We start from the raw sequence: 20290 nt of genomic DNA on the forward strand, positions 1-20290 counted from the left end.
ACAGCACAGAAACAAAACACCCCCAGCCCAAAAGCACGCTGCAAAAATACCCAGAAGTTTTAAAAATGCATAAAGCAGCACCTTACCTTACCAGGCAACCTCCTCCGATTGCACACACTCTAATTGCTGGGGCAAAAGAGCTACAAAGAAGCAACCTCGTCGCCACCTACAGTTAGCAATTTGAATTTCCTGCCTTTCCCCCCTGCCTTTTTCTGTTTGTAACTGGAAGCTCTGCCCGCAAGTCAAAGCAAAGTTTTGTGGCCAGAGCTGGTCATAACTCAAAATGGTCGTACGTCGGGACATTCTTAAGTCGAGGCACCACTCTAGTTTACTTTTTTAAAAAAATAGGATAAAGATCATGGGTTGAATGTTCTTGCTATCCCAAACATCATGCCCAAGTGTAATATATCAGAAGAACACCACCCATTGTCATGCCCCTTTTCTAGAATGAAAGAATAAATCATACAGACAAAACACCATTCGAATCATTTTGGCTTTGAAAAAGTAGAAGCCCCTGACAGCGAGGGGAAAAAACTCCAGGCCGATTAGCATTGGCCTTTGCCTGTGTGATAATTGAAAAATACTTTGAAATGCAGAGCAAATCTCAAAGTATTTGTCAGTGTAGTCACACCCAAATACATTTCTGCTTCAAGGTTTTATATGGCATTTTAAAATACCCCTTGTAGAGATTGGTTCCTTTTCTGCGTTCAAAATCTTTGTTCTCTTCAGTTACATACATGCACCTTTTCCTACTACTCCACGTGCAGTCCTGTATATTTTGTTATTAAAGCTGAGAAGGAAACAGGAGGCTACCTTCAGGGAAGCTTGGTTACGGAAGTAAACTGTCTCAAACTGCATCTCACTATGCGAAATGGCACATTCAAAATACTTCAGATTTCATTGACCTACATGGCTAAACTAGTGAGTGAACAAGTATAATTACAGATTAAACTCACTATATAAATGCTTGTAAGGCAGGAAACAACCATCACATGCATGCAGATACTGCAATGTAGTCTGTTACTGGCATTGACACTTTGATCAGCACTATGAAATTCAAATATTGGCCAGCCAACTTCTGTGACTGGTTTTGCCAAGGATGGCTAAGCACTGCATAGAGTCCCGAACTCAACTTCTACTTTGATCTGAGCGCCCTTGGGTAGTTGGCAGTACATGTTGACACCTTTCTTTCCCCCAGCAGATGGATCTTAAAGACACTTTTAAAAAAAATGTTTAGCACCATAGCTCTGACGTAGTGTTATGTGACTAGAGCATCTGTGAGAAATGTAAATTGCCACTGCCGTGTCATTGGAGTGCTAACACTGTTGGACCAGAGGATGGACAACATGCACCCTCCAGCCTATTTTCTGCCACTTGTTACTGTAACGTTCAACCCTGCCCTAACCTGTCCGTCACAGCTGGGCAGTGGAACAGCAGCCAATGAGGGGATGGAAGGTGGTGCTAAAGGGGGAGGAGCTGGGATATAAAGGGGTGTGTATGGTGTTTGAGAGATCAGTTTGAGAGATTAGAGATGAGTTTGTTAGTTATAGTGAGAGAGCCTGTCAGTGTGAAATAGTCTGTGAGAGCCAGTGATTTATTTACAGTGACTGACTTATTCTTTACCAGTGATTTACAATTTTTATTTCCTGTAATCAATAAACCAGTTTTTGTTTTCAAAGTTACACTTGTCCTTTTATGATTCTTTAAGGATAAGTTGGTGGCAGCAGAGGTTTTTGAAGTGAAGTAGCAACCACTCTTTGAGGTTTGAGGGTGGCTGTTAGTTACATTTACTGCTGCATCACTAAAATTAAGTGATGTACTGATAAGCAAATAAAGCACTTTTGTTTTAAACCAAAACATGTTGTTTCAAAGCTGAATCTCATTCCCAGAAGTCTTGTGAAACACGAAATAAGTTGTATGTTCCTTGTGCCTTTTGTAGTAAAGCAGAAGTAGGGTGATATGGTTGCACTCAACTCTTAGGGGACCATGCAAGGACATTTCACCAATGGCCTCTTTGAATGTGTTTTTAGTGGTGTTAAATGAACAGGATAACCCTCATTTTCAGAAGACACTTTTACCATGTAGTTACATAACTAAACTTGTTTATTTTAAAATTTCAAAATAACACCAAAATAATAGATTGCCTTAGTAGATAAGAATCCAGCTTTATTTCTTGTCTTAAGGCTGTAAGAGAGAAAACTTAAATAAAAATTATGTGGACAACCATTCTTCTCTGTTTAGGCTTTTCACAGGACACAAAGCAGCAGCTATTTAGTAGAACTATATTCCACAGTGCACCCGTAACAGCAGTAACTCTAAGAGGCTTAGTCTGTACCTTTCAAAGTGCAGTCTGTGCACAGTGGCTGCAAAGCTATCTCCAATCTAACCTTAAAATAATATGCTCTAAGGCAAGAAGGAAACTGAAGGCCCTCCTCCTAGGGTCCTTTTGTCCGTAGGATGAACAGCTAATATAAGGCTTTGCTTTGAAAATCTGGAACATGATAATCAAAGCAGGGTACATCTTTGTCGCTATGAACATTTGATGCTTCTTCACAAAGAGTGCATGGGACAGCAACCCTGTTAGAGTGGAAGCTATCGTGCTCAAAATGTTCCTGTGTTAAGAACAATACAGGTAAAAACATCAACCAATACCTCCTGCCATCTAATTCTCTCCAGCAGCAATGAGGAATGCATGGCCCTTCAAAGATGGTTAGGCCACAACTCCCAGCGCCCTTCCCCTTTGGCAAGAAATGCTATAAGTTGTAGTCCAGTAATAGCTGGAGGGCCACACATTCCCTAGTCTTGCTCTACAGCAAATGAGACTTCTTTTAAATATTCAGTCAGATGGGTTTCTTAGCTGTGGTCCAGGTACCACATCTCAGTGCCAACTGAAAGCCATCTGCCATTTTTGAAAACTAGAGCAGCTATGCATTAAAGGCAGATATACACATTTGTGTACATGCAGACCCTTCTGCCTGAGGGACTTCTGCAGAAAAAGAAATGAGCTGTGCCATTCTAACTTGCTCTCTCCTCTTCCAGGCCCTACAAAACATGAAATTTGGGTCTACAGCTACTTTTGACATGTAAACAGGGAAGAAATTGTCTTTGTATAGTAACAGTCACCTAAGCATAAGTGACACTGACCAAATCTTTTAAAAACTTGACAAAGGTCTTTGGTAAAGGACAAAAGAAGCTTTAGCTTCCTAAGTAATAGTCTGAACACCAAATGTCTGATTGCAGCACAGTGCACAAAAGTTAAGGCAAAACAGAGACTATTCTTGAAACATACTCAATTTGCCACTATTACCGGATGTCTTTAGGCTACAGTGTGGATACCTGCATGATAAGCACCCGCTACCAAAAGCTTCCACCAGCTCACACTCTGCATAAACAAACAGCAGAAAGAACATGCTTGACAAATATTGCTCTAACTGCTAGAGTAATATTTTTCAGTAACTACAAACAACAGTTCTGCTATAACAGACGCTTGCTGAATGGTTCTCTCTCTCTCTAGAAGCATGCTGGAAGCTGTGACTCTCAAGATGTCACATTGAACTTTCAAAAGGCTTGAGGAGGAAGAAAGAACAACTTTTGTAAAGCAAGGAACCAGACAGATGTCAACAAGTCTGGTGGATTTTGCAGCTACATTTAGCCTGGTCCCTGTGATTTTTTTTTAAACAAGAAAACAAATCAGAAGAAAGACACATTTGTTTTTAGCTTCTCTTATTTTAAGAGTTTGTTCAGTTCTTGCAGTAGTTTCATAGCAGCACTGTTCTGTGGTTCAATTTTCAAAAGGCTGTTAATATCTGCTTTGCTGGATTTATAGTCCTGGAAGTTAAAACAGATTTAGAGATTAGGCAGGGAACTGTAAAGGTCAGAGCTATCGATTTACTTCCTAGAGAAACTTAAGCCCAGGAAAACTTGGAAAAAGCAAATGTGGCACCCCATATTAACACAAAGATGCCAAGTGTATTACCATTTTGGTTGAAGCCATTTTACTATTTCTAAACTGCATTCCTCTCTTCTATCTCTAGTATGACATCAGCCCAACAAGGTTATCCAACAGTCTAACAACCACAAATAAAACTCCCTTGTTCAACTCTCACACAAGGATAAAGAGAAACATAAAGATTCTGTGTTGCTCCTTGCAAATCCAGAATGTTAACCACAGCCCAATTTCCATCCTTTCATTCCTTTTTGCTTGCTAGGCAAATTCATTTTCTAAAGTAGAGAGAGTTATGACTAGCCTATGTGTTAACTTGGACTAGACACTGGAAAGAACACAGTGTGTAATACAGAAATGAGAAGTGACCAACTACCTAATTAGACATGTTAATGTCTTATGTTAACTGAATGAAAAGCGAAAACTTTAAGTACTCTATGAGGGAGAAAGTATTATGTATGCATCTACATCATAAGGATCACTGTCAAATGAATAGTACTGGCATACCTTACTAGATTTTCTTTATAGATCGGCAAGGAGTTATTGCTTCAGATGTGACCATTAAAGCCTATTTTAATGTACCCCCTTTGGATATATTTTGCTCACTACTCTCAATTGGGTGACCTTCTATCACTTATGAATCTACCACAGTAACTCCTTTCCAGTGATCTGGCAATCTCCCAACTATCCTGTTTCCCCGAAAATAAGACCTAACCTGAAAATAAGCCCTAGTATGAGTTTTCAGGATGCTCGTAATATAAGCCATACCCCAAAAATAAGCCCCAGGTAAGTGGAACCCCGCCCTCCACCATCGTGCAGCAACCAGAAGATGATGACATGACTGTATTTGAACAAATGTAGATGGTTGTACATTAAAATAAAATATCTCCTGAATAAGCCCTAATGCATTTTTGGAGCAAAAATTAATATAAGACCCTGTCTTATTTTCAGGGAAACATGGTAGATTATTGCAATGTGTCCTACATCTTGTGAGCCAGCATCTAAATGTAGACATATGTGATAGCTGGGCTTATCCTTGTTAATAAAAAAAACAAAAAAAATCTGTACTAGATCCCTCAAAGTTGGTGAATCACTCCAGTGTCCCACAGCAGGCAGCAGCCAAAGTGTACAGAAAGTCAATTGTGATGGAAAATACAAATAAGGTTTGGAAGCAAGGTGGGCAGAAGAAAAAGTTATTCTCCTCTTCCTGTTTCCCACATTACTGGAACAATAAAGGAGGTGGTGCAGGAAACCAAAGAAATGGAAAGAAAAGGGACAGAAGGGAAGAATTCTACAAACAGAGCTAATGATTGTTCAGAGATGTACTTGGCCAAATCATTACATTTTAGAAGTTTTCTGTCTGCAAAAATATGTAGGTTGCTTCATAATGGTTCTGAGAATAAAGCACCGCCAGTAAAATGTTCTGCATATTAAAAACATGGTACGAAGTGAGAAAATACGTATGAGAGAATATAACAGTTCCTAACCTGTACCTCCCAGCCACTTAGAATGTCAGTAAGTTCCTTTACCTTGAGCTGTTTGTATGCTTGTGCTCGTCTGTAAAATGCCTTAATGTTCTTTGGGTCTATTTTAAGAGCTTCTGAGCAATCCTGAATTGCCTCCTTGTACTGCTTCAGAGTCAGGTAGCAAAGGGCCCTGGAATGTAGACAACAAGTTATAAATGGTTTCTGAAAACAATTGGTTCAAGAATCTTGAATTTTGGAATGATCAAACTGACCCACTGGAAGGACTGTTGGAAGAAATGCTTTTTTTGTATTTTGAAATACTTGCCTTTTTTGAAAGAATAAGCATAAGCATAAAGCCCAACATTAGAAAGTATTTTGAATAAACTACTAGAGCTAAAACTAAAAAATGTGAACATTTAGGACATATCCTGTAACATCTTCTAAAGTTTCACATTTTGCACCCAAATTATCATGGTGGTAATTTTCCTACATTAGCAGTGGTGCCATACTTGATTATTTCCCAAAAGCTGGCTCACTGCTTTTCAGTGATAGCCAATTTAAGTGTCTTCATACTGAACAGTAAATCTCTCACCTAAACTCTTCTTCCAGGACATAAGATTTTTTGTCTCTTCTGTTTCAGAGCTTTGTACATTTTGCAGTAGAAACATACAATGCTGTACCCAGACAATATATATTCTGCTCCAACAAAAGCTAGATTCTGCAACATGCATGAATTATGCAAATGAAGCAAATGCACAATCCTGAATAATTTATTCTGCAGTTCTTGCCATGTTGCATAATTTATTAGGGCCTTCTTAATTTTTAGAAGGTAAGAAGCTATTCAGAATATCCTACGGAACCTGGAAATCTTAATACCATCTTTATAGAATTCTTTGACAACAAAAGGAGGATTTTTTATTTACCTACATATTTTAAATAATCTGTCTGTTAGATGGGCTTACTAGTTCAAAACTTTATGCACCAACATTTTTATTTTTATTGGTTTATACTGCATTTTGTCATATTTGACTTGTTCAAAAACAATTGTGACAGATGAACAAAGTACATAAATTTTAAAAATGGTATTTCATATCTTCTTTCTTCATTGAAATCCCCCTGAAAAACGCCTCTGGAAGTAGCAAAGGGTCGTCCTGAGCAATTATGGGCTGATATGAAAGGCTTTCCTTTCACAAACTTCCTTAAGTTAACTTTTCTCAACAACTGAGGTATTAAAATCAGTATCCGCTTTACTTAGGTTAAATGGATACAAGTGCTTCAGGTTCCAAGATTTTCAGCAAGGTTTGTGAAACTGCTTAAATTATACAGCTCTGCTATCTCATGTGGGAGAAATCTGGGGTTTCCGTCAAATGATGTGGTAGGAGAAAACCATGCTACAGCTATTCTGAAGAATTAAACTATAAGACAAGGGTGGGATTACACATGGCTTCCATCTATTAACTTCAAGTCCTTTGAAAAATATTTATACGGTTCCCATCCAAATGAGTCAGTGTCTCTGACTGGTGCAAACATTGTCAGCCTTTTTAGCGATATGGCAGTGGTCTTAGTTTAAGGAGGAGATAAACACAGGATAAGTAACAAGGAACAATTCTTGCCTGTTGCTTCCTTAGGGGCACTGACTAGTCTAACTGAGAAAGGCCTAACAACAAGAGAAGGGAAGGAGTACATGCAGGGACATCACTGAAATGTACAGAAATGCAAAATTTTCTACTGTTTTCTGCCCTCAGGACAAATGACAACTGGAAATCAAATGTCAATACTCTGACACTATAATACAGCTATCTGATATGACTTCTTGGGAGCGGTGGTGGTTTATTTCTTACGAGTATTACCTGTTAGTGTAAGTTGTACTTTCCAGTTTATGGAGTTTTAAGCTCTCTGTGTACTTTTCAACAGCTTTCTTGTAGTTGCCTTTCTTTACAAATTCATTTCCTTCTAGCTTCAGTGCATTTGCTTGTTCGGTTGCAGCAGCTATAGGCACTGGAATTCATATTCAAGAAAAAAGGTATTATGTAAAAATGACAGAAGATAGTTGCATAATCATTATTAAAAGCAGTGGTCACTTCCTGAAAATAAAGCAGTCATAAATATTTGGGGATGGAAAATTAAAACACTCCCAAAGTCAATTCATTATGTTTCATTTTAAAAAAATTCAAGCAACTGTACTTTCATGGATAGTTCAACCATGCTTTAGAATCCAAATGTAAGCAGTACTCAGTAAAATGATGCCATACAACAGTCAAACAATCCATATATTATCCAGTAGTATCAGAGGATCTCTGTGTTTTTGTGCTATTGCAAGGGAGAAAGATTAAGATGAGAGCCAGTCCCATGGTGTTTACCTTTAAAACATAAAACTGTTATACAAGCATTCTCTCACTTAACACATGTTGAAGTGAGATACTCATACACTAGATAGCATTTTGCACAGGACCAGTCATCTTATGAACCAGCATATACATGTAGACATGTGATGACTGGTCTTATCCTTAGGTAGAACAAGATAGCCATCTCAATCAGTAGATGCTGGGGGTAGTTGTGTTCTGTTGGGAAGACAGAGCTGTATGTGCCCTCTAAAGCAGATTACTGCTTTCAAGACAATCAGCTTCTGGACATGGAATGGGAAGAAAATTATGTCAACCTTTGCCACAGGTTGGGCGACCCTTGCCATATACTATATAGTGGGCCCTGTTTTTGTTCATTATCTGGGATAAGAGAACAAAAGTAGTGGCTGGATGGAGGAATTAATAAAGCAGCTGGTAGACAATGAACTTGACTGCATTCACTCTGGTGGTCACTCATCATGCAAACCTGATTCATATAAAGAGTTTTACCACTTCAGTTACTATTTAACTAGATACAGCCAAATTCCACCTTCACACCCAGCCAGGAGATTGCAGTTAAAATGGAATTCCATCAAATAAAATTGGACATCTGGGATAACGTATGCCCCAATACTGTAATTTTTTTTCTTACAAGAAGGCCATGGTCTTTGGAAGTATTTCTGTATGTCCTGATACAGTGTGATAAAACACCTAGGCCTAGGTATTCCACTACAGTGGTGCCTCGCACAACGATTGCTTCATACAACAACGAATTCACACAGCGATGGGTTTCTTTGAGGAATTTCCCCCATCGTTTAACGATGTTCTCTATGGGGGAATTTCATTCAACGATGTCCCTTTTTTGCTCCTGTAAAAGTGTCTTAAACTGTTAGAAACCTGTTTTAAATGCTTGCAATCGTTATCCCACCTCCTGAACCCTATGCAAACTTAATTTGGTGTTGTTCTGAGTCGTCGTTAATTTTTGGTGAATTTTTTAATTCTCCATTGAAAGCCTTTGAACGGTCCGTTCAAAGGCTTTCAATGGAGAGTAAAAAAAATCACCAAAATTTAACGACGACTCAGAACAACACCAAATTAAGTTTGCATAGGGTTCAGGAGGTGGGATAACGATTGCAAGCATTTAAAACAGGTTTCTAACAGTTTAAGACACTTTTACAGGAGCAAAAAAGGACTTCGCAAAGCCATTGAAATGCATTGAGTTGGCTTCACTGCATTTCAATTGGGGAACCGGGTTTCACTCAATGATGTTTCCTATGGCGATTTTCGCTTAAGGACGGCAATCCGTTCCAATTGGAACGGATTAACCGGTTTTCAATGCATTCCTATGGGAAATGGTGTTTTGCAGAACGATGGTTTCACAAAGCGATGAATTTTTTGGAACCAATTAACATCGTTGTGCGAGGCACCGCTGTATTTACAACACTTGGCTAGAAAGAATTATAGAAAAGGTTTTTACATTTTTATTCTGCTGAAATTGTATCAGTGCCTAGATTACTATTACATCAACACTACACTTAGGCACATCTACAGTAGCTATAGAGATATTGCTCTTATGTATAGCTACTTTAAATGAAGTCACATCTGCAAGGCCAGTTGAGCCTAGTACCAAGGGTACTAGAGGAACCTGCTGGTGTCATCTCAGAGCCTTTGTCTCTAAAGGTAAAGGTCTCTAATCTTTGACAATTCGACGGTACATGAGATCTCTGAAGACAAACACCATCTCCTTCTTCAAAAAGGAAAAAATAAGATCTGACCCACAACTGAATGGTCAGTTAGCTTTGATACCAGCTAACCTTCCAGAACAGATCATAAAATAGGAGGTCTGTGGGCAGCTAGAAATGAACAATGATTCTGCTTCATGTGGTATGAAACTCACACATATGGATCTTGCACCTGCGCAAAACTACACCTGCAGTCTTCTATATCTGAGTAGTTCCTGGCAGAAACCCTGCTACCAAGCCTCAGTTCCACCTTCTCAGTTGTATTTTGTCTATCATAAGAGCAATATATTTGGAATGTGTTTCTTTGGCTTCTCATTGCTGGGTAGATTCTTGCGCCCAAGCTGGTAAAATATGGGAGATGCGCCTGTTAATGGATTTGTATCTGATTAATAAGCCATATCCAAAGAATGCTCATCAAGGATTCCTCAGCATCCTGGAGGAAAATGAGAAGTCAGATGCTGCCAGATTTAGTCCTTGGTCCAATGTTGTTCAGTATCTTTATAAACGACTTACATGAAGGGATGCTCATTAAATTTGCAGATGATACCAAATTCAGAGGGGCAACTAATACTTCAGAATCAGAATTCAAAATGATCGAGCAGATTGGAGTATTCGACCAAAGCACATGAAATAGAGTTTCAACAAGTGAAAACTGTGCCCAAAGACAGGATGGGTAACAGCTGGCTTGTGTGAAAATAACAGCAATGGCGACCACAAGTTGAACATGAGCCAACACTGTTATGTGATAGCAAAAAAGATGAATACAATATTTGTTTGTACAAAAGTATAATGTTTGGCTCAAGCAAAATAATAGTACAACTCAATTCTGCTTTGGTCAGACCACATCTGGAATACCGTATCCAGTTTTCGGCACTATAGTTTAAGAAGGATATTAACTGAAGAATGATACTGACAAGTTGGAATGTGTCCTGAGTGTCCAAGAATGGTAAAAAGTCTGGAAAACAAGTCCTATGAAGAACAGTTGAGAGAAATGGGTATGTTTTATTTAAAAAAGAAGAGCCTAAGAGGTGCATAATAGCCATCTTTAAATATCTGAAGAGCTAAAATGTGGAAGATAGAGCAAGATTGTTTTCTATGGCTCCAGAGGATAGTACTTGAAGCAACAGATTCAAGTTCTAAGAAAGGATATTTCAATTAAACTTTAGCAAGAACTTGCTGACAGTAAGAGCTGTTTGACAATGGAATAGGTCAGCATGGACTCTCTTTCTTTGGAAGTTTTTAAACAGAGGTTGGATGGCCTTTGTCAGCAATGCTTTAGCTGTGGATCTTCTGATTCAACAGAGAAATTAATTCAGTGGCCCTTAGAACTCCTTTCCAGCTCTACAATCTTATAATACTGTATGAAGAAAACCAGTAACATAACGGCAGAAGTTAGTCTTCTGAAGGAAGTCTCTACTCCAGCTAATATTCTGATGACTTTGGCATGTCATTGGGTGCTCTTTTCTTTAGTCATATTACTTGAGAACAGGAGAACTACTCACCTTGCTTTCTTACTGTTGCAGTATCCTTTGCCTTACTTCTTGTAGTAGTCTCTTGGTTTCCAGAAGGAGGTGGCTCCCATCTTCTCTGTGCAGAAACAGGAACAGCTGGGATAGGTGGCAGCTTCTGGCGCCATTGAAAACCATCCTTTTCCAATAAAGCCTTGGTCATTCTGGAAGAAAAATGCATTAAATTTTGTTTAAATCACCTTCTCAGACAGAGATAGCCAACAGGTGTGATCATGCTTCTGTTTCTTTGGTGACTTTTAGAATGTGACTTCCATCACAGTGATCAGGTGTAGATTCATAACGTGATTTGACATAGATGTTTCCTCTCAGATATCCTTGTGCTTATTTTGGGAGAGCAACTACTGCAGCTTCACATGCTACACTAATCCCATCAGTCATGTGAGTTAATGCCTTTTTCTTGCCTCCAGTGATGAAATAAAAAAGTGGTGAAACAACTGCCTGTGTATACCGGCCAAAGTCCTGTTGCTTAGAACAGTAAATTGCAATTTAGCAGACTATGTTGGAGTTAGCCCGTTTGAAACAAGGAAGCGGTCTCACCAAATCCCCATAGATTCAGTGGGTCTACTGTAGTGTGATTTGCTATGTTAAATACTAGGTGTTTGGCCTCTGAATCAAATGTGCTCACTGGCTCAACACTGGTGACAGCAATTTTCTTTGCTCTAACAGAAGCAAACAACCACACAGCACTTCTGTGCCTCAAAAAATGTGAGGAAGCCATTTGTTGCACTGAATCTTGGAGATGCTTGGAAAACCATCCTATTCCCAGGTGCTTTTAAGCATCAACGCCTTCAAGTAGTGGGAATGAACACTCATCCCCACCCTTATCTGTGATGGAGAAGTAGAAGCTCACCCTACCCTCTTTGAGTATGGCATATAAGAAAGACAGGAGCAGAATTAGAACATATTCAGTCTGGCTACCATGCACCTGTGCTTTCATGAGCAATCTTCTTTGATATATGCTGAATGTACTCTGGAAATTAGTTTAGGACTAGGCTAAATGATCTTGATTTATAAATACACAAACACTTCATTTTATGCATACAGGTATGAAGTGGTCGATGCTTCTTGTTTTCCCCATATCTAAAAGCATGGACATGTCATCCTAGCAGGGGATGAATTATGTCAGTTTAGAAATTTCAATGTATTCATTTAAAACGGAGGACAAACATTACCTATTGATGCCATCATGTGCAGCCTGTACAGAACAATCTACTTGCAATACAGTTTTATAGTCCACGTAGGCTAAACTGTATCTCTCAAGAGCTTCGTAGGCTGCAGCTCGTCTCAGCAAGGGTTTGATTCCAAAAGGAACAAGTTCCAGAGCACTAAAGTAACAGAAAAGAGGAGAAGAGGTCAAATTAAGTGGCGGAGTCTGCAGCACCCAAACTCAATTATTGAGAAGTGGATTACTGTGAACAACATCTATTTATGCAACATTCTGATTAACTATACAGTTTGTTTGGCTAAGCTGGATTCCCAACCATTTGGGGGAAGTGATCATCACAATCTGAAGTGTGAATGTCTTAAGTGCATCCATTTCATCAGTGTTGTGGTGATATGCTGAGTCACAAAACACCCGTTTTCCAGAAGGGAAATGGAGGGGGCTAAAAGAAAAGTAACTTGTCCAAAAACTTGAGTAAAGGCAAAGGTGACACTTAGAGCTCTGAAATCAAAAGCACTTTGTTGAACCCATGACTTGTAAACTGCTGAGGCTCAAAGAGCGAGAAGCTTGGTCAAGAAACAGAGTACAGAGGCAGAGGCTGGGTCTGAGCCCCGAATGCTAAATCATGTATTTGACACCATGAAGCATGACAAATATTAATTTTAAAGAAGGCAAACTGGAGATGCTCCAAGAAACACCCACTAGCCAAACACCCACTCCCTCCCTCCCTCCAGAAGAAGAAGAAAAAAACCAACCTGGCAAAGTATACACCTAATCTCTCCCTTAAAAAAAATCAAAATAATATCCTAGACAGTACAGAGAGAACACATTTAATCCAAACACAAAGCAAAATTGACCACATCAAACAAACTAACAAAAAACTTAGGCAACACAAACACATACAGGTACATATAAACCACTTTGGGGTCTTCCGGGATGGCCCCTCCAAAACCCACAGCTCACCATTTTATTTTTTCTGGGAGCCAGATACATTGTTTTGGAAAGCGACCAGCTTGTTTGGGAAGCTTTTTCCAAAACAATTCACTTTGAAAACAATGAAACCAGGCCAGACTTTTGTAAGGCAAAAGTACAGCCTGATTTCATTGTTCTCATAGATATGGTTCAAAACATGCTGAACTACAATGACTCACAATTTTTACTTTCGAAGATTGCCATACGGCATCCCGAAAAATTGGAAACAAAGACAGTGCCAGAGACTGGTGCATCCTTCTGCAGTGCACCAGCCTTCTGCTTTTCTTCAATTATTTTTTTAAATTTAAAACACCTTTTAAAAATAGGTAAAAGGAGGAGAGTTTAACAAATGCCAAGAAAGGTGCCAGTGGTCATTATGTTGGGGACACCAAGATCAATCACATAAAATGTACTGTCTTCTAGATCACTGAAATAAGGAATTCTGAAAAATTATTCTCAATCGTTGCAAAAATGCAGCTTTCCATGACTCAATTTTCATATGCAAAATAGTATTAGACACATACATTTTATTTATTTACTTCCATTTCTATACTACCCTACTAGTGTTGACACTCTCAGGGCCATTCACAATATACAACAAAATCATAAAAACACTATACAATACAAAAATACTATAAAACTCAATAAAACGTGTCCCTAGCTAAAAACCACATTTAAATAAAAATATACAAATTAAAACAATCTGAATATCTCAGGACAATATTTACAATTGGTAGAAGGCAGTTTTACATAATTCAGTCTTAAATAGCTTCCTGAAAGCAGAGAGGGATGTTGCCTGGTGGACCTCTGTAGGGAGCTTGTTCCAGAGGGAAGAGGCCAAAGCCGAGATAGCACAAGTAAGATAAAATGAGTATTGCTTATTATAGGGATGACTCCGATATATTAAAAAAAATAGTTGGAATTGGATTTTCCTATCTCTAGTTTTGGTGGAATGATGTATTGTACTGATATGATTAATTTTCTAATCCACTGGCAATCACTGATATTCTTTTCCCACCAGTTACTTATAATGGGCACAGTAATTGGGATTATACATGGTACATAAGGTAAAGGTAAAGGTTCCCCTTGACAATTTTTGTCCAGTCGTGTTCCACTCTAGGGGGCAGTGCTCATCCCCGTTTCCAAGCCATAGAGCCAGCATTTTGTCCGAAGACAATCTTCCATGGTCACATGGCCAGTGCAACTTAGACATGGAACGCTGTTACCTTCCCACCAAGGTGGTCCCTATTTATCTACAGTACTTGCATTTGCATGCTTTCGAACCGCTAGGTTGGCGGGAGCTGGGACAAGCGACGGGCGCTCACTCCATCGCGTGGATTCGATCTTACGACTGCTTGGTCTTCTGACCTTGCAGCACAGGCTTCTGCGGTTTAGCCCGCACCACCACCACGTCCCTTATACATGGTACATAGTAACCGAGAATATGGATAATCTATACTAGGGTATTCCTGAAAGCTCTAAAATAAGGAAAGCTGACAGGAAATGAATGAAATCATTCAAAATGTGGTGTTGGAGGAGAGCTTTATGGATACCATGGATTGCCAGAAAGACAAATAATTATGCTAAATCAAGTCAAACCTGAATTCTGCCCAGAAGCAAAAATGACTAAATGAAGTCTGTTTACATCATGAGAAGACATGACTCTTCAAAAAATACATTAATGCGCAGAAAGTGGAAACCAATAGGAAAAGAAGACTAAATATGGGATGGATTAATTCAATAAAGGAAGCCACATTCTTGAGTCTGCAAGATCTAAGCAGGGCTTTTAATGATGGAATAGGGTCATTGTGCTTTAGAAGAAACTTTATAGCACATAACAACATAATCTACACCATAACAAAACTTGAAATGTTATAAATATTTTGATAAATTTGTGAAACTGAATCAATCTCTATTATGACCATGTCATTCTCTGTATTTGCCATTTCTAATACAAACGTTACAGACTGGTGCTCAGGTTGCAATTCTACACACACTTACCTAGGAGTGAGTGCGAATGAGACTTACTTGTGAGTTAACTGCCCAGTATTGCCAAGGGAAGTCAACATTTCAATCCCCAGACCTAGGAATTAGAGCCCCAGTGCCTGACATTCACATCAAGAGTTTGATGCTGGAGGGAAGAGGCATTACAGATGCTGCTTCTAGCTGTGGGTGGCAGGTCATTTTTCAATAATATAACTGCAAATTTCATCTTTGCCTCCTGCTATTTTGACAGCTTAAGCATCAACACTGAAAGACATTCCCTACTTCCTAGCCGGGATGACACTGTGATTCCCCTCCTCTCTGGCTAGATACTCCGAACAGGTGTATGGCTAAGCCAGAGACACTGCTTCGGTCCTTCTAGCCTGGGAAGTAGTTCTGAATAGATAGAACTGGTCACTCCCCATATAAACACATATAGAGCTTTAAAGGGTTACTTCTTTGGACTACAACTTCCAAAAGCTCCCAGCCAACATGATTATGGGATTCTACAAATTATACTCTCCAAAAAAGCAACTTTGGCAAGTTCTTTTGGCACCACGGTCTGAGAAATCAAGTTTAAGAACTAGGCATTTGCTACTCTGTTCTCAGGATTGCAGCTACTTACTCAGAACAATCCTTAATGCAGAGGCTACAGTTCCCATCCTTCAAATAGCAGGCAGCACGATTGGAATAAAGAATGCTCTTCTCTTCTGCGTTTACATCCCCTATGTATGAAGAAAGTACAAAGTCATCAAGTCAGCCTTCTAGATATGAGCAAAGCATCTTTGATGTTAATACAATTGAATGGGATTTAGAGTTAGCATCTCTTCCTCTGTATGGTTCTTTTCTGCTCTCTACATTGTGGCCTTCAAGCTAGTAAGTATTATTTGTAAAAGGACTGTGCCTTTATGATCCTACTCGAGTGTTAAGATAATCAGAAGAGGCCTTTCTCTTGGTCCCACCACCTTCACTGGTGCGCTTGCTGTGACACGGGAGAGGGCCTTCGCTTTTGCTGCTTCTCTTCTGCCAGATTTTGGGACTCTCTCTCACAAGCTTTCTGTGAGTGACTGGCTGCCTGAGTGGGGTTTTTTAATGGATCGTTGTGCTTTACTGCTTTGACTGTGGTTTTGGTAAATAAATTGGTATTTAATTGTTTACAATTTTTAGTTTGGTGTTTGCGTGATCCTTTTTAGTATCTGTATACATACTATTTTTTACTTTAAATGTTGTATTTTAATGATGCAACCCACCTTGGGTCCTCTTTAAGGAGCAAGATGGTTTAAAATATTTTAAATAAATAAATAATCCTGTCAGAGAAAAACATCAGAGGCTATGTAATGCTGAAACTAATGGAGAAAGCACCGAGGTGTTATCTACCCCTGCTAGTGACTGGTTATAAGCAAATATAAATATAACTGTTCTGAAACAAATACAGGTTTTTGTAGTTCCACAAAGACCAGAGGCAGATATTATGTGTTCTTTAGAAAATGGCTTCCTGGGTTACACAAAGCTCAGCTCTCCAGAGAGTACTACCTCCTTTCATTTAATAATAGGACTTCTGAGGCCCTTAATTGCATCCCCCATTTCAGCATGCTTTGCTTTCAGTTAGAAATCTGCTATCCCTCATGTTAAAGGAAATCCACAGGATACAAAGGATACACTAGGAAAGAGGTCAAAGCCAAAGCTAGAAAGCAATTCAATTGCTTTCTGTCCCTTACCATAATTCCATGAGGAAGTACAGAAAAGAAACAGAAAGTGCCCTTGGGACACTCAGAGAGATAAAGAAGAAATGAAACAAAAAGCATGCTGTCCAACTCCTGTCTCTCAGGCAAAATTCTGTGAGTAACCAAAACTCTCTCATTGTGACACAACCACTGCAGCAGAAAGCCTGCTGACATAATAAGTCTGAGGCTGTGCAGCAAGTCTCAGAGGCTCCCAGAAAGTTTAAGACCAGGCCATTATGAAGAACTAAACCTTCCACTTCTACATCCACTACAACTTGCCACTTTTGGTATATGTACTCCATTATCTGCCCACTCCAGGAATATGCAGCACGACAAAGAATGCTGTTCCATATTAATCCAGAGGACCATAACACACCTCTGCTCTGCCTAAGAAGCTGGTAAAAAGCCCAGAGCACCCAAAACCAGCTGATGGGATGGAGTTTTTATATTCTGCCATCAGGTACTGTTTTAAAATATTCTGGGTACTGGAATATTTGGAGCTTTAAGGGCATTGCTCTGGACTGTAACTGGGTGTTTATGCTTTATTGCCCTCCAGCCAGAATCTATACCTATAATACAAATTCTTCATAGACACATAAGGGTTTTATTGCAGCCAAGAAAATTCTAGAAAAACCAAGTTAAGCTTCAGCATATAGTACATGTCCTCTGGGAAAATCCTAACAGTGATACAGGCAATCTGCTCAGTTTTAAAGCAATGCTGCATCAAAATCTCTAGCCATCCTGTCTAGCTAAAGTGAAAATATTTTAACTGAAGATGCTGGACTTGTCTAAAGGCTTACCTTTATCACATGTGCATATCCACTCAATAACATAATTACTGATACCCCAGATTTAGGCGAATCTTTGTCTAACCCTGTGGCTTCCAAAAAACATCCCCCCCCCCCGGCTCAGTTTCATCTGCTGGTACAATGGGTATAATCATCTCACAGTGATGTTTCTGCGAGTGCCATAAAGACCTTCAATAATTTTGCAGATATCCTACATAAGTGAAACTCATAGGAAAGCACAAGCTTTGGGGCAAGGGAGGAGGTGAAGGAATTGATTTCACAAGAAAATGCTTGGTAACAGAATATTACATTGTGCTATGTTTCCTCCTAATATATCTTTTAAATGTTTTTTACATTGTAATCTATTTTATATTGTGATTTTAATGATTCTTTGTTTAATAATTTTTAAGTTGCTGTTTATATACTGTTTTTCATGTTCTTTTGATGGTTGGTGAGTCGCCTTGAGTCCCACTGCTGGGAGAAAGGCGGCATCACAATTCGATCAATCAACAGAAATGGGCCATGAAGCCGAATACTGTACATTACCTAATGCCGATACCCAAAGAAGCCCTTTAGAGATGAACAGTAGTTTGTAGCTAAATGAGTGCAAGGGCTCTGAGAGGGGAGGCTGCGCTGAGAAAAGAGAAGTTCTAACTGCCAAGGTGAGAGGAAAAGACACCTGAGGTGGTTAAAAAGACAAAACAAGCCAAACACTGGGGGGGGGGCAAGATACCTCCCCCACGTGCCCTACCCAAGCAAGGCCTCTCTCTCTCACCCTCGGATCCCCCCTCTCGCTAGGGCTGAGGCCTTGCTTGCTAGGGATTCGCCCTCCGCCGCTGCCACTAATATACCTGCCGCTTCCAGCAACTCCAGCGCCCGGCCGTAGAGGGCAGCCGCCTGGCTGTACTGCCCGTTGCGGAACTGTTCGTTCCCCGCTTGCTTAAGGCCCGCGATTTGCGACGCAGGAGCCATGAGGAGGGAGGAAAGGGGGAGATCTCAAAAAGCCGGCCGGTACGACGGCGCCGCCTCCCCTTATGGAAAGTATCAGCCGCCGCCGCCGCCGTAGTTTCCTTTCCCCGTGCTCGGTTAAAAGGAAGGGCGGGCGCCATCCGGCGGCGCGACTCCTCCTCTTTCCTTCAGAGGCGCCTGTGCGCCAAGCGGCCCCGACGCCGCAGCCCGTAGGCGGTTCGATCCTCTCTGTCTGCGCCTGGGCTCACAGTGCTGTCTACTCGGACACACCGGGTTTTGTTGTTTTTAATGGGAATTTCCCCTCAATTGGTGTATGCAGGGGTAGGCAACGTGTATTCACACACACTGAATGGGAATGTTATTAATTGTTCCGTGTCCCCTTGAAAAGAAGTGGTATCTCTGTCATATCATTAAAGCAAAGTCCAGTTTTAGACCAAAAGGGAGTAACATGAGGTGACTAACAAGCTGTATTCATTTAGATTTGCCTTTCTAAGAGGATAACATGTTTTCTTTTTTTCTTTTACTAACAAGCGCATTGTGGTCTGTTAAGGTCTACCCGGTCTGTTGTGGTGCAGACGTCTGTCAAACACTGATCATTTATCAAGTGAAGTGATGAAGCATCTGTCTGCTCCAGGGCTGGCAGACTTTTTTTATTTATTTTATTTATTTTATTTATACCCCGCCCACCTGGCCTAAAAGGCCACTTTTGGCACTCCAGATGTTTTGGACTATATCTCCTGCAGTCCTTTATCACTAACAATACAGGCTGGGGATTCTGTAAGTTGTCCAAACCATGGAGTGCCAAAGGTTCCCTATCCCTGGCCTAGTCCATGTTAACTCTGGACATATGTCAGAGTATCTTTTATATACAGTATTTATATCAAAGCCAGGTTTTCTAAGCATAACTGAGGCACTTTAAAGGTTGCCATAAGCTTCATGATGTACTGTAGTTTATACAATAATAAAACAGCCTTTGAAGTGCCAAAAATATCCACCCTATTTTTTTGGAGCTGCCGTAACAAATAATTGCCCTCTAGATAGAGCCTTGAGTCTGCGGAAGACCATGAAAATACTATATGCCATAATACATCTGGTAATAAAGATTCTCACAGACCTCTGCATGTTTACTAAAAAGAACCTTATTTATTTATTTGTATTGCCTATCTGGCTACAAGGCCACTCTGGGTGGTTTACACTCAACAGAATGGCACATTAAAATATAAAACAAACAAATCAAAATTTACAACATACACAATAAAGGATATCAACTTAGACATGAATAATAACAGTTTAATGGCAAAAAACGGAGCAGAAATAAATACTGAAAAGTGCAGCTGCAGTATTCTGATGTAAACTCCAGAAAAGCCTACCTAAAGAGCTATGTTTTCAAAAATTATTTAAAAGTTCCCAATGAAGGGGCCAGGCAGATATCAGATGGAAGATCACTCCAGAGATGGGAGGTCACTGCTGAGAAGGCAGTTACACATGCACTGGTAACATCTCGTATAGATTACTGCAATGCACTCTACGTGGGGTTGCCTTTGAAGATGGTCCAGCGACTGCAACTGGTCCAGAATCGAGCTGTGCGGCTGGTGAGTGGTGGGGCCACTAGGGAACATATCAAGTCAATTCTATTTAAATTACATTGTCTACCAGTTGCTGTCTGGGCC

General features: G+C 39.9%; 2 protein-coding genes across 4 annotated transcripts in view; one reads left to right on the top strand and one right to left on the bottom strand.

Moving 5' to 3' along the window:
- Positions 1-2085: 2085 nt before the first annotated feature.
- On the bottom strand, positions 2086-18789 carry TOMM34 (translocase of outer mitochondrial membrane 34). Of its 3 annotated transcripts, XM_072996934.2 has the most exons (8): positions 18503-18789; positions 15765-15864; positions 12195-12347; positions 10996-11165; positions 7260-7407; positions 5473-5599; positions 5286-5366; positions 2086-3828 (listed from the first exon to the last, which is right to left on the bottom strand). In XM_072996934.2, the coding sequence occupies exons 1-7, from the start codon at positions 18621-18623 to the stop codon at positions 5289-5291; spliced, it is 897 nt and encodes a 298-aa protein (XP_072853035.2). In that variant the 5' UTR covers positions 18624-18789; the 3' UTR covers positions 2086-3828; positions 5286-5288. The 3 variants fall into 3 exon arrangements, with proteins under 3 accessions (XP_072853035.2, XP_020644879.2, XP_078248715.1); XM_020789220.3 differs by lacking the exon at positions 5286-5366 and having other exon boundaries at positions 18503-18781; XM_078392589.1 differs by lacking the exons at positions 5286-5366; positions 18503-18789 and adding an exon at positions 16673-16697.
- Positions 17018-20290, top strand: part of STK4 (serine/threonine kinase 4) — a 95436-nt gene continuing 92163 nt past the window's right edge. The window contains exon 1 of the mRNA XM_020789219.3: positions 17018-17323. Within this exon, the coding sequence (XP_020644878.2) occupies positions 17298-17323 (26 nt within the window). The 5' untranslated portion in view covers positions 17018-17297. The remainder of the gene's footprint in view (positions 17324-20290) is intronic.

This window comes from Pogona vitticeps, chromosome 4, assembly GCF_051106095.1.
Source record: "Pogona vitticeps strain Pit_001003342236 chromosome 4, PviZW2.1, whole genome shotgun sequence".
NCBI lineage: Eukaryota > Metazoa > Chordata > Lepidosauria > Squamata > Agamidae > Pogona > Pogona vitticeps.